The sequence below is a fragment of the Heliangelus exortis genome, chromosome 11 (genome assembly GCF_036169615.1).
Source record: "Heliangelus exortis chromosome 11, bHelExo1.hap1, whole genome shotgun sequence".
Classification (NCBI taxonomy): Eukaryota; Metazoa; Chordata; class Aves; order Apodiformes; family Trochilidae; genus Heliangelus; species Heliangelus exortis.
Window position 1 is genome coordinate 690,926 of NC_092432.1, and position 13,491 is coordinate 704,416.

Below are 13,491 nucleotides of genomic sequence, written 5' to 3' on the forward strand. Positions count from 1 at the left end.
CAGCTCCTTGAAAAACACCAGAGCAGCCAGAAAAATGCAAAGCACAGAACCACCCCGAGGCTGGAGAGGCCCCCGCCAGGCAGCGGATCTCAGCAGCACAGCAGGGACGGTCCCGCCTCCAGTGTCAGGTTCTCCTCCTGTCTGTCTGGGCCCTGCAGCCCCCACTCACCCCAGGGCTGAGAGTCGATGAGTTTCAGCTGGGTGGCAGCAGCAGCCTGGTGGTTCTCCCCGATCTCCCTGCACATGCTGAAGCAGAGGGCGATCATGTTGTGCTTCTCGCTGTCCCCGGGCCGGCACCGCTTGATGTAATCCAGCAGAGCTCTCTTCAGTGTCCCACTCTGGGCAGGGAGAGGAACACTCAGATCTGCAGAGATTTCCTTTTCATTCACCTTTTGGTACCCACAACCAAATCTGTTCTGCTACAATTTTCCAAGATTTCCCCTCTGAGGTTTTTCCATCCTATTAACAGCAATATTACACTGGCTGTAACTACATCAGCTCAGGTAAGGAACTCCAGTGCCTGTGCACTCATCTGCTCACATCCCATACCAAAACTGACATTTCTTTGTGACTTCATTTCTGTTACAAGAAAGCCATCAGTACTTACGATTTTTACAAAGCTGTGAAGCCTTAATTGGAATTAAAAACAAAGCAAGACATGATTCTATGATTCTATGAAAACTCCAAGTGATATTCCCAAGCTTGAAGTTTCAATGCTGCACTGAACTATAGTTCATATATATACAACATTCATATATAGTTCATATATACAACAAACTTATTAAACTAAAAAGAGAATAATACCCAGAATTACTTCATTGCTATAAAACTTTGTGCACTCCAACAATTAAAATCCCCAGATAATTCCACCTTATTATTTAAATAGCTGTTTCCAGTGCAACCACACAGTTTCCTAGAAGGTTTCTCCCCATTATCCCCTTCCACCTACTGGGTCCAATTTCTTTCTCATGAGCACTTCAAAGTAGTGTTTCTCATGCAGCAGTTCAAATATGTAGGTCATCTCATTGTATCTGCCAATCCCAGTGAGCAGTCGGACCTGCAGACACAACAGTGGGTGAGAGAAGCTCCAAGTAAAGCAGAAAAACCCTCTCCCAGCACTCAGGGGCTGCATCTGTTTTACTGTGAGGTGAAAGGACATCATTTGGCCAAGTAAAAATAACTGCAGTGAACCCTTCAGCAGTGACACTGATATACTGGGCATGTCTCAGCCTCCTGGAGTCCCTTCAAGGCAGGACTTACCTGACAGCCTGGTAACAAAACCACCCCACTGCACCAAGAGCTGAATGAGCTTGACATTCCCATTCTGATTGCTACACCCTTTCCACCTGCTTTTCCAGAGAAGCCTTCTTAGAGCTTCTGCAACTTGAAAATCCTCACCTGCCAACATCAGACCATGCCCCCACCTTTAGCTGTGTGCCACAGGCAGGACAAGACCAGTCAGGCAGAGGTGAACCAGTGTGTACCCTGTTCCATCAGCCCTGCTCTGCTGATGAGAAATTTATGTACATGTAGACCCCCAGGCAGCACCTGGGTGAAGACATCTGGCACTGAGCACACATACCACGAGCCCATACTCTTCATTAGGTGCCAAGTGTTCCTCTGTGAGGAGCCGTGCTGCTTGGAGGACTCTGGTGATTCCTTCCATGTGGCAGCTCAAGGTAAAGCAGCTGTGGGCCAAAATCAGCAGCTCTGTAACTGGAGCACAGGAGAGGTCAGGTGAGGAAGCTGCTGTGCCTCTCTCCCTGCTCCTCACAGCAGGCCAGGATCACCAAGCTGAGCTGTCCCTGTGCCACTGTGTTCCTGTCACAGGCTGCCCTCAGCCTGACCCCCAGTCTCTGGGGTTTGGATCAGTTTCTAAAGCACTATTTTATAGCACACCAAAACCCCCCAACCCCCTCCACCAAAAGCTGCTTGACAGCAGCAGGGGTGAGGGTTATTCCTGGGGGTTTATCCCTGTGCCAGTCACTTACTGCACGCCCGGTCCCCTCGTGGCACAGCAGAGATTTTCTCCAGCAGCTTCATGCCAACCAGGGTGTGATCCTGGCACAGCTGAGCAAGCTGCAGCAATGCCTGGCTCTCAGCTCCAGGGTTCAGAACATGTTTCTGTCCTGTGGCAGCAAAGAGAGAGAGAGAGAGAGAGCCATGTCACACCTGGGAACTGTCCAGGAGAGAAGCTTCAGTGATAACAAATAAAAAAACCCCAAACAAACCAATGTGACTTCACCCTGACTGAGCCAGGGCTTGGAGTTCCACTTCCACAGACACTTTTGATCTTACTGCTTAAATTTAGGCATCAGATACCACGTCTTGCCAGTTCAGTCCAACAAAATCCTACCAAACAACTGAAATGATACTGTAATTACACCTGTAACTCCACAAATCCAGCAGGCTTCTGCAAAAAAAGAACATTTTTCCATTTCCTTATGCAGTTCAAACCCATGCCTTGCAGTGGCTCCAATTTACACTCTTCCATGAACCAGTTCAGCTCATGAACTCCACAGAAAACTCTTCCAGTTTTATTTTCTGCTGAGTTAAGTTGATACCTCTGAAGGGTGCTCACCAAATCATCTGAGCTGATGAAGGGATGGGGTACAAGGGAAGCAAACAGAGGGAGAAGCAGCAGAGTGGAAGAAAAGCACACCTGAACCCAAAAATCTCCATCTGATGGCTCACTGTTCTTCATGGAACTTTGTTGTGAGGAATTTAACTGAGGAGTTTAGTCAGAAGTGACTGAAATAGCAAAGTCCCCCAGAAAAATTCCTGCCCTCATTTCACAAAACCGAAAGAATTAAAAAAAAGGGGGATAACTTTCAGCTATGGTTTTCACAGAGAAATGAGCATGACTCTTCCCAAGTCAGATGATGTGGGAGTGCAAAGATCATGACTCAAAACACAAACAACCCCTTTTTTTTTTTTAAAAAAAAAAACACATTAAATTTACATCCATAAAAATAAAATAAAACCACAACAGATGGCCACAGATGTAAGTAAAAACAGACATTTGTATAGAACCTTCCACAAGGGCTGCCCAAACATCACTGACCATATTAGCACTCAAAGGTTTAGAGAGCAAGGACTGTCTCTCAGACACCCAAATAACCACACAAAACCCCTCAAGAACCCCTCTTCCCTACCTTTCCCTTCTGAAGGTGCCAACAGCTCCTGCAGGATCTCTTCAGCCACCAGCTCTGCCACTGTCTGAGGCTGCAGCCCCTGGGTGGAGATGAAGGCCTGAGCTTTCCTGCACCTGGCTGCCTGCTGGGAGGACAGGATCACCCTGAGCACCTCCTCAGGGTCCTGGGCTGACATTTCACTGTAGGAGCAGTTCAGTTCCTGGAGACAAACACACACACAACACTTCTCTGAGCCCACACAGCAGAAGTCCCAGTCCAGGACCTGCAGAGCATTGCAGAGCAAAGGGGAGAAGCAAACACAACCCCATTTCCAGCACTGCAACCAGAACCTGTCCTTAGGCTGTGCCTCCCTCTGTGGGTCTCCAGTCCCAGTGATCTCCAGAGCAGGATGCCAGGAAAGTGCTTTGTATTTGGGGTTTAATACTCACAGACCCTTTCTGTGCACAGAGATCCCTTTTTGAAGCAAATATAAACCTTAACTCTTAAAATACCTAAAAGACAAACAGGAGTATTTCCTCCCAGGCAAAGAATTGTGTTTTACCACTAAGTTTTACTCAGGAGGTTCCTTTTCCTCTTCTCTACAAACTCTCAGTGAAAAAGATAAAGCAATATGTAAAAAACTTGGAAAAAGAGGAACTGGAACTTTGGAAGAGGAACTGGTGCAAATACTCTGCTCTCACATGTTCCAGCTTTACAAATTAAACACACTGATCAAACCTTAGGGCAGAACTATGGACAGGCAGCTGCAAGCAAGAAATGTGCAGATGGTACAAAAAGGAACAAGCCAGACATACCACTGCTTCTTAGTAGCTCAAACCTACAGCACTCACTGAATACTTGAGGCATGAAAAATGCTGCAGGAAAATCTAAGAACCTCTGGGATAAAAATGATATTAATGCTGTCAGCACAGAGGCTGCTCTTTTTATTCAAAAAAAAACCCCAAACAATGCTCCATTCCAGAAACACAGACCAAATACTATGGGAAGGGGTTCTGTATCCTGAAGGAAGAGCTCAGCACCCCCCTGGAGAAGCAGGGCTGCTGCAGTCATGAAGGTCCAGGAGCAGAAAGAGCCAGCAAACAGCAACTGTCTGCTCCTCCTGTCAGTGTCTGGGTTGAAGCACTTGGAACTTGTTATCTGCTGCTCTGAGCAGCCTCTGGGGACAGAGCTGCTGCTGCATGGAGCCTGCAGAGCACTTCCCTGCTAAAACTTCTAAAGCTGCTGCTATCTCCCTGTCTAGGTCTGGCTTGGTGTTGATTATGAAGGCATCCCACAACAAAGGCCCAAAGCAAAGTGCTGGATGAACAACATATGCTTCAAAAGATTATTAAAAAAGCACATCAAAGAGCCAGGCTGGGATCTGGCTTAGTGGAGTCAGGGGTAGGGGTCTGCAGAGTCTGGGAGTTGAGTTCATTTCATCACTTCAAGCCTAGGAAGCATCTGGCCATATTCCTACACCAGGACTTGGTAACTTCACCCTCTGGAGTTTGTTTCAGGCACCCAATGAGTACCTTTCACCACCCTTTATCCTTTCCCCTCTACAAACTTCCACAGCACAGCCTGACACAAACCACTTGTTTCTTTAATAACATCACCAGACACATACCTTGGAAAGCTCATACAGAGAGAGAACCTGTCTGCAGTAGTTCCTTCCATGGACACACTCATCTATGAGAGCCTTCAGACTGCTCACAACCTGATCATCTGGAGATGGAGCCACAAGGTGTGTCCAGTCTTCTAAGCTTGATGCTGGAAGCAAAAATACTATAAATTCCTTTCCCATACAGACAGGTAACACTTGGAGCAAGACCCCAGAAATCTGTAGCAAACACTTGCTCAGGCTTTGAATTCTTGATACCTGTGATGTTAATTTTTTTAAAAGTTTTAGGATATAAGCAATATGACAGAACAGAAATGAGCCAAAATATCCACAATAATACATCAGATGTAGAATTCCTAAGTGTAAGAGAGTGTAAGGGTTCAGCACACTTTCTGATAGCACAGGGCTTCATTTATTCTTTTCAATTCCTGTGAAAGCTTTATACAGATTAATATTAGGAAGTAAGGTTCCAGCTGGCAGCTTTCTCATTCACAGATATGCACAGAATACTTTGTATATAAACATTACCAGCCTTAGCCTTGCTATTGGAAAGACTAAACCCTTTATCATGTACAAAGAATTCAGAGAAATATATTAATTAAAGCATTTCCATGTTTCAGCTCCAGAAACAGCCTCAAGATTTACTCGAGTGTGTTATTTCAAAAGCAGAAACATAGATGCAGCTCAGTGCTCCTTTCCTGGAGCAGAATTGCTGCAGCAAATGAACAGCCAAGGGACCACAGCAGCTGCAGAGGAGCCTGGAGCACGTTCAGGCAATGGGTAGTACAGGGCCTCAGATTCCTTTCACCAGAGGGTTCATGAACCAAGGACAGAGCCCACTGAGAGAAGCCCTTATTAACCCTGCAGAAATGTGAGTGTAACACAAGAGTAGGAACCCCAGCACTGGTATGAACTGGGGGGTGTTACTTACTGCACTGGTATGAACTGGGGGCTGTTACTGCACTGGTATGAACTGGGGGCTGTTACTGCACTGGTATGAACTGGTGGGTGTCACTTACTGCACTGGTATGAACTGGGGGCTGTTACTTACTGCCCGGGACGCCGCTCTGCGGCGCGGCGCTGCTCTCAGATGTCTTTGCTCTTGCTGCAAGGAGAGCCTGGATATCTGTGTGCAACCTGTCTGGATCAGCTTCCCCTGAAGCCAGAGCTCTGCAGTGCAACACCAGTGAAACATCCCTGTGGTAGAGGTGGAAGTAGTGACAAACACGGCTGGCTTCGTGCACGCTGCCTGCATCGAGGAGGCACCCGATGAGAAGCGCGAGGGATTCCTCCTCCTCCCGAGTCAAGGTCTGCTGAGGCTCCCCGAATGCAAGACCCTCAAGTTTTAAGTACTTTGGTGTGTTCAGAGCAGGGAGCTTTGAGAAAGAAAACTCCTGGGATAAGCTGTCAAAGGTAAGATCCCTGGTCACTCCACCCTGGGAGGAAACCCTGCCCGAGCCCTGCTCCGTGGGCACCGTTTGCTGAGCGATGCGGCAGACCCAGATCTGCTTCTCAATTTCTTCCAACCTGTGCAGGGACACTGAGTCACCCTTGGCCAGCCAGTGGCCAGCCAGGGTAAGCAGCAAATGTCTCTCCATCACACTGCTCATCTTCTCCTGAGCAGGGGAGTCAAACATTGTGTTTGCCTGATGATAAAAAAAGTCAGACGCGGCTGTGCTGGAGATCGAATTTTTCACGAAGCTGTCGTGACATTTTTTCCAGAATTCCATTCTTGTCTGCTCTTGATGCCACTGCCCAATGTCTCTTAAGTGATGTAGATCTCTTAGAACCTGCAAAATTCACAGAGGTTGTAAACAACCATCTTTCCAAATAAAAAAAAAAAAGAAAAATCACACTGGGTGGCCAGAATACTGAGAAACTGAATTTAAGTCAACTGTCCCAATATGCAACAAATACATCTGTTTTTCACACCAAATAAAACTGACTGTAAAAACAGTAAGAGAATAAGGAAAATTACACTGTCCTTTTCAGCTCAGTACTGACAATCCATTTCTTCAGTGCAGTTGCATTTGCAATAAAAAGGGACTTGAAGAAAAACAATGTTTTGTGAAGACGCGGAAGTCACAGCTCAATACTGACCCAAGAGGAGCAGCAAGGGGTGAGTTATCACCTTTTATCACTTACCTCTTGGATAACTACATTGTCCACGGGCAATTCAGCCAGTGCTGCTACCTCCCGAGCCAGGGAGAACATTCCTTCCTCTTGGAGCTGCTCCAGAATGGATCTGCACTCACTCTGGAATGACTCCACATCACAGCTGGTTAGGATGGAGCGATGAATCGGGATGGGGGAGTCCTGCAGGGTCTCACTGAGAGCACAGAGTTTCCTCACGTAGGAGCCTGGTTTAAAAGAGTTTCAACAACTACAGGCAGCTGGGTTCTAAACCTGAGGGAATTCTGCTACTTTTCCTCACCTAGGAGCCTGGTTTAAAAGAGTTTCAACAACTACAGGCAGCTGGGTTCTAAACCTGAGGGAATTCTGCTACTTTTCCTCACCTAGGAGCCTGGTTTAAAAGAGTTTCAACAGCTACAGGCAGAGGGAATTCTGCTACTTCTTTCAGCATGCAGCCCTGCCAGAGAAGGAGCACAGACTTTACCCCCTGAAACTTTCACAGGGCAGAAAATGAGATCTGGATATTAATAAGTAAAATATTTCTCCAGACAATCCTCATTCTGCCAAGCAGCTCTGACACTGCAGCTCACCCCAAGGACCAGCTCTGGTTATACAAATTCTTACAACAAAAACAAAAGAGCAGGCAGACATGTGAACACTTTCAGTCACCCCAACACATTGCCTGCAGTCTTTAGATAACACCCTGTACCACAGGATGCTGGATTTACCATGGAGCAGAGGATTATCTGCTGCAGCAAGCAGCTGTAAGAGCTTTCCTAATTCATATTCTGTTCCACACTGCTGCATCATCAGTTCAAGGAGAAACAAAGCTTGTGATTCCAACCACTGCACAGGCAATTCAGAAGCTGCTGGTTCATCTTCAGTTTTAAGCTGTGGAAATAAAGGTATTTACATGTTGCTTTGGTTTTTTGGGCGATTTTTTTTCAAATATATTCTGCATTTTGGTGGGAATCACACTGGAAATGCAAGAAAAGTCTGTGCAACTACTAAAACAGTAGCACAGACTTCTTCAGAGGCCTTGAAACATACCCCAAAACATCTGTCTTCCTTAAGCAGATATTCCCCATAAGTCACTGGTTTATCAGCTCAATATTGACTTGTCCTGGTCAATATAGAATGGAGAATATCCCACACTTCCCACAGATAATTCAGTTTACCAGCAGTGGCCCTACTTGAGTCAACAGAACCTTTCACACAGTAAACTGCTCGTGCAGAGATGGTGACACAGTATTTCAGTCTGCCCACATCAACTTAGAACAAAATTATTTAGAAAAATGCATTGTGGGTTTGGCATAATAAAAAGAATCAGCTGGAATCTACTGCTTTCAAAAATCAACTAGATTTGATCAAGTTGATCAATCATCCTGAGCATATGTTTTTCATTCTTTTCACATATGAAATTAGGTGCCTATCCCATTCCAACATGGACAGACCCAGGCAAAGCCATTGAGGGAAAATGGATGCACTTACTTTTGTGAGACTTTCCTGAAACTTCTCCAGTTTGGTTTTAGCTTCATTGTATTTTTTACAGTTCATACACAGTTCATACATTTCCAGTATATACAGCAAAGGGGAATCCTTTAAGACATAAAAACAGGGTATAATTTTTTCCTAAAAGTACCTCAATAAACATGGGATTTGCCTCCTGTAGCAGAACAATGCAGTTCTCATGTAATAAGCTGCATGCAAGGCTCATGCAATGATCTGCAGATTTGTAATAGTTGGAAGAACTTCCATCCCAAGATGTTCTGACCTGCCTGGGGTTTTTAGTGGATTACAGCTGGGTTACCTGGGCCACAAGATAACCTGCATCCTATAGATTCCCCTCTGGCTCCTTTCCAAGATGATCTGAGATACACACAGTAATACCACTAAAAACCCATCATCTTACCTTTAAAAAGAGCTGGAAGCCATTTAGAAGCACTTTACTTTTTTGCTTCCTTAAGAGGACTTTACAGATAACTGAGAGGTCATGAAGATCCCATTTGTGATTTTCTGCTGAGCTTTGGATATGGTTTGTTGCTTCAGCTCTGGTGACATCATCCACAGAGGTAATTATCCAAACACAGAGACAATGAATAATGTTTGCATCCTGTCAAAGGACAAAACCCATGGTTTTATGATAACCAGAGACAAATGCCACCTCATTCTGTATCACTTGGTCAAATGTGTCATACTACTCATAATTACCAAACGAAAAAAATAAATTGATGAATGCAATCTCCATATGTACCATTTAACATAATTTTGCACAGCCACTGCTTTTTCATTACTTGTCTCTCTCCAAGGCAAGAAACTTCCCCAACTCACCTGGAAACATGCTGCCAAAACACTCAGAATGGGAGCATGCTGCCTCAGGCCCTCAGCCAGCAGATAACATGAAGGGCTGGAGTTTTCCTGACACTGGAGGAGGATTTGAAAGAGGCTGTCTGCTTGTTTGCTCCTGCACACACTGGCAGCTCTGTTTTCAGTGCTTTCTGCATCAGGATGTAAAGATGGCAACTTCCCCACCACCAGCATCAGATGATCCTGGAGAACAGGGCTGAAATCTTGAAGGAGAGACATGACCTGGGGAAAGAGAACCAAAGCATCTCCACACTCTGAGATCCAAAGGGCATGAGGGGGAAGAAGGACTGGAGGATTACAGAGAAGACAAACTCAACATTCTTCAAATTTGACTTCTTAGGACATTTTTTGAGACCTCGAGAAGGAAAAGTGGTCAGAAGGTGCAAATTATTCTCAGAAATACTGAAGCTCATCCTTTTCCATAAGCAGATACCTCACCTCATCTGGCTGGAAGCTGTACAGCTGGGTCTGGATGATGAACTGCAGCCAGTCACTGGCTCTGGCACATTCCTGCAGGTAAGAGGTGCTCAGCCCAATATTATGGAGTTTGCAGAACTGCATCACCAAAGACCACTGCCTTCTGGAGTCACTAGATGTCCTGCACAGAATTTAAAGAGCTTCAGCTGTAATAAACTGGTTTATTAATAGGAGTTTAACACAGATGGATCTCTTCAGTATTATCTAAACACACGAGTGGTAAAACTCAGCATCCAATCTGCCAGCACCATCCTTCATATCCTGCTTTACTCACCTCTTTATTCCTTGGTGCTCAACTGCATCCCAAAAGGCTTCTTCTAAAGAGTTAAGAACTTCTGCTGCTGCTGTTTTTTCACCCTCAGCTAGTTTTGTTAACTTGTCAGCTGTTTAAAAGAACACATTAATATTTCTGAGATGCTACTTGGGCTTAGAGTAAGGGTAATATTTTCCAGGTACCAACAGTTTCCTAGTTGGGATGAAAAGACACCTGTGGACCCATAGTTCAACTTTTGCAAGTTAATTCCTAGGATAAATTTAATTTCCTTACAGCTTTGAACATCTGATTTCCCTGCAGCTCTAGGACAGTTTTAAAGTATGAAAGAGAAAAAGGATTTGGTAGTTTTGTTTAATCCTCTACCTACATTATTCCAACATCAGGCTGAACCTCCTGTGCATTACAGTGAGCCCTGGGCAGCTGTCTGACAGCATCTGTAGCTCCCCTGTAATTCTGGCTGCATGTGATACCAAGCCCTTCCTGCCTCAGCTGCCATGCCAGGTTCAAAGGGCTCCTTCAAAATTAGCAATAAGCAGGAATAAAAGAAGACCAAAATTCTTAGCTCTGCAAAGGAGAGGATGCTTTCACTGCATTCCTGAGAAGTTGGGCACCATCTTTCAATTTATTTCTGCTCTTCCCAGCAACCACAGGATACCCTACTTTGCAACCAAAGACACCAAAGAAACCCTTACCCAAAGATTCTCGTATTTGACTGTGCCCAGATTCTTCCTTTCTGGTTCTGTAACTGAAAATTAGGTTTGCAACTTTAATATCCACCCTGAGCTGGAGGCTGTTGAGACCCAGCAACTCCAGAAAGCACACGCAGGCTGCTGAGACTGAAGGTACAGTGAAGGAGGAGAGAGCCAAAGCACAGGCTTCCTTCCCTGCCTGCTGGATCCTGAAAGAAGAACACCACCAGTTAACAAGTTTTTAACAAATTTTCAATATTCCCCATGTAAACAAGTGCCCACAAGGTTTACCAAACACACAGACTTCACAATTTGTTTTACAAACCGTAAGTTTCATCTTGATTAAAAATTTCAGTCTGAGAATAAAGCCTCACACATGAGAGGCACAGAGCTTTCAAATTAATAAACAAACAAAAATTAAAGCCAAAGCATTTGAGATTATAATTAATAAAAAACCTCCTTTCAGTGGTTTCAGTGCAAAAAAATCCATCCCATTGCAGGATTTACAAGCCAAGCACTGCAGCACCAGGAACCTGAAGCACCAAGGCACAGGGGTGCCCTTGAAGGCTTCTGCCAGTTCCTGGTGAGCTGGGATTTTTCCAGAACAGTAACTAAAAACCAAGCTGCATGCTTGAGTGTCTCCTAAACTACCAAGTACTTCCATCTACACTCAAATAAGTTTTACTTTTTGCCCAAATCTTGGCTGTTTACAGAAGAGAAGCTGGTTTGTGTAAGAAATGGTAAGAAGAAACCAATAGTATATAATACACAAACAAGACATTCCAGAAACAAACACTTATTTCTGCTAGTAACTCCCACTCATTTTCAAGATATTTGTAGTTTAATATATCTGAGCAACATGTAACCCTTTTGAACAGATGATTTTGAATCTTCAGCCAGAAAATCTAATACCTGCACTCTCCATTATTTGTCTCATTAACCAAAGAAGTGTCACCTTCAGGAAAAGTCAAAAAGTAAAGGGGCATCTTTTTTTCTGCCAAGAGCTGCAGAGGCTCAGTTCCCTAACAGAAAAACCTGCTTGTGTTTCCTATGACTGGAACACTTCTCATTCCTTGCTTTCACTGTGCAGATTTTACACAGGCAACTGAAAATAAAGGTGCTATTTTATTTCTATCCCTTTTGATGCCAGACTGAACAGGCTCCTAAGGCACCCAGTATCTGAAGTGCTGCAAAGGACACCACTTGTTTGCTGCTGGGATTAAAATATTACTCCACGTGCCAGATTTTAACTTCAAAAGAACCATTCCACTGTCATTTCTGAGAAGACTTACAAGAGTTTGGGGGATTTGCTCCTCACTAACTGCTGGACCAAAAATGTCCCAAAAGCAAATGATGGACGCCCGTGGTGCAAATAGTACAAAAAATCCAGTTGTTCTATCACAGCATATTTGTTCACCAGCTCAGGGGATGAGAAATGAGGAAAGTCACTTGATGCATCTAGAAAGAGCATATTCATGTTTATCAGCTGACAGTCAGTTGTCTTGAACACAGAAGATGGTTTTCAGCTACAAAACATGAGATGATTATCAAATATCACAACTCCTGGTCACTTTTTAGGCCCTCAACTTGCTTAAAAAAAAGAAAAATACAGGTTTTCTATCTCATAATACATACTGAGAGAATCCTGCCCGTGAAGAGCTTAATGGAAAAAGACAACTTATCCAGGATTTCATTTCAAAACAAAATTTTAGTAAATTACACTGGTCTTTTTGTACAAGAAATGGCCTTTTGCATAAATTTATGTGCCAAATCATTCCAGTGGAAGGTATTTTATCCCAGGTACTCAGGCTATAATAATAATAATAATAAAAAAAAAAAAAAGCAGTATATAAAACTTGAAAGTAACAAACCTGATACAGCAAGAGTATTTGCTGACTGCCAGCCAAATAATTTAGTGGGATCAAAGGGCACTAAGGACTGAAAGACAAGAAACAAAATATGTTGACACAGCTTCAGATTTTGACATAAGACCAAACCAAAGAGTATTTTAGAGAGCTGCAGCAGCACACAGGCAGGAATTGCATCTTGTGCAGCTCTCTCAAAGGTAAATACCTGCTCTGCAGAGCCAGAATGCAAACAGGGGCAAGGAAAGGGTTAAACATTGGCCTAAGGAAACAGGGAAAGAACCTGATCCAGTAATTTGCTGAGGTTAAGAATGCTGGAGAAGTCTCTACATGCTGGGAGGTGTCAGGGGGAAGCCAGACTCACAATATTTAGATATAATTTTAAAATTTTTCTAGCTGAAAGAAGCTTCTCTTGTCCTGCCAGAACCCACCACCAATAAGCATTTTGTGTACCTGAACAAGATGGTAAAGAGAGATGTCAGATGGCAATATTCCATGAGAAGTGTATGAGGGAAAGAGAGCAGCTCTGAGTTTGGGATAAGGAGTCAATGCCATTTTTAGAAGCTGTGGATCAACTTTCTTCAGAGGGTTTTCCACATCTTCATTCTGAAGAACCTACATGGCAAGGAAGCAAAATCATTTCATTAGGAAAAAGAAACTGCATTTAGGTAATAATAAAGGACCTTGGAATGCACCAAGCAAACTACCTCAGGGGAAAATGACAAAGGGCAACAGCACAGGGAGTATAATTTTTTTCCTGGAAAATCCTTTAAAGTTTTATTATGTGTATCCTCAACAGTACCTGATGATTTAAGTTACTGTCCTATGCACAAAAAGCAATCTGTATTACTCAGCTCTGTTCCAACATGGTTCACTGAGCTTTCCTCTTCTAAAAGTGCCACCACTTATAATGTGCTTTTTGATCTCCATG

General features: G+C 44.0%; 1 protein-coding gene across 3 annotated transcripts in view; it reads right to left on the minus strand.

The window, feature by feature from the left end:
* SPG11 (SPG11 vesicle trafficking associated, spatacsin) overlaps positions 1–13,491 on the minus strand; it is a 28,778-nt gene that overhangs the window by 2,542 nt on the left and 12,745 nt on the right. For all 3 annotated transcript variants that reach the window (XM_071754060.1, XM_071754061.1, XM_071754062.1), the window contains 18 exons: positions 13,014–13,175; positions 12,567–12,633; positions 11,988–12,153; positions 10,699–10,904; positions 10,007–10,115; positions 9,694–9,853; positions 9,220–9,477; positions 8,801–9,001; positions 8,380–8,487; positions 7,617–7,779; positions 6,901–7,115; positions 5,807–6,545; positions 4,762–4,904; positions 3,156–3,354; positions 1,992–2,129; positions 1,583–1,716; positions 950–1,057; positions 170–338 (listed from right to left, as the gene is read on the minus strand). In XM_071754060.1, coding sequence (XP_071610161.1) covers positions 170–338; positions 950–1,057; positions 1,583–1,716; positions 1,992–2,129; positions 3,156–3,354; positions 4,762–4,904; positions 5,807–6,545; positions 6,901–7,115; positions 7,617–7,779; positions 8,380–8,487; positions 8,801–9,001; positions 9,220–9,477; positions 9,694–9,853; positions 10,007–10,115; positions 10,699–10,904; positions 11,988–12,153; positions 12,567–12,633; positions 13,014–13,175 — 3,445 coding nt within the window. The remainder of the gene's footprint in view (positions 1–169; positions 339–949; positions 1,058–1,582; positions 1,717–1,991; positions 2,130–3,155; positions 3,355–4,761; positions 4,905–5,806; positions 6,546–6,900; positions 7,116–7,616; positions 7,780–8,379; positions 8,488–8,800; positions 9,002–9,219; positions 9,478–9,693; positions 9,854–10,006; positions 10,116–10,698; positions 10,905–11,987; positions 12,154–12,566; positions 12,634–13,013; positions 13,176–13,491) is intronic.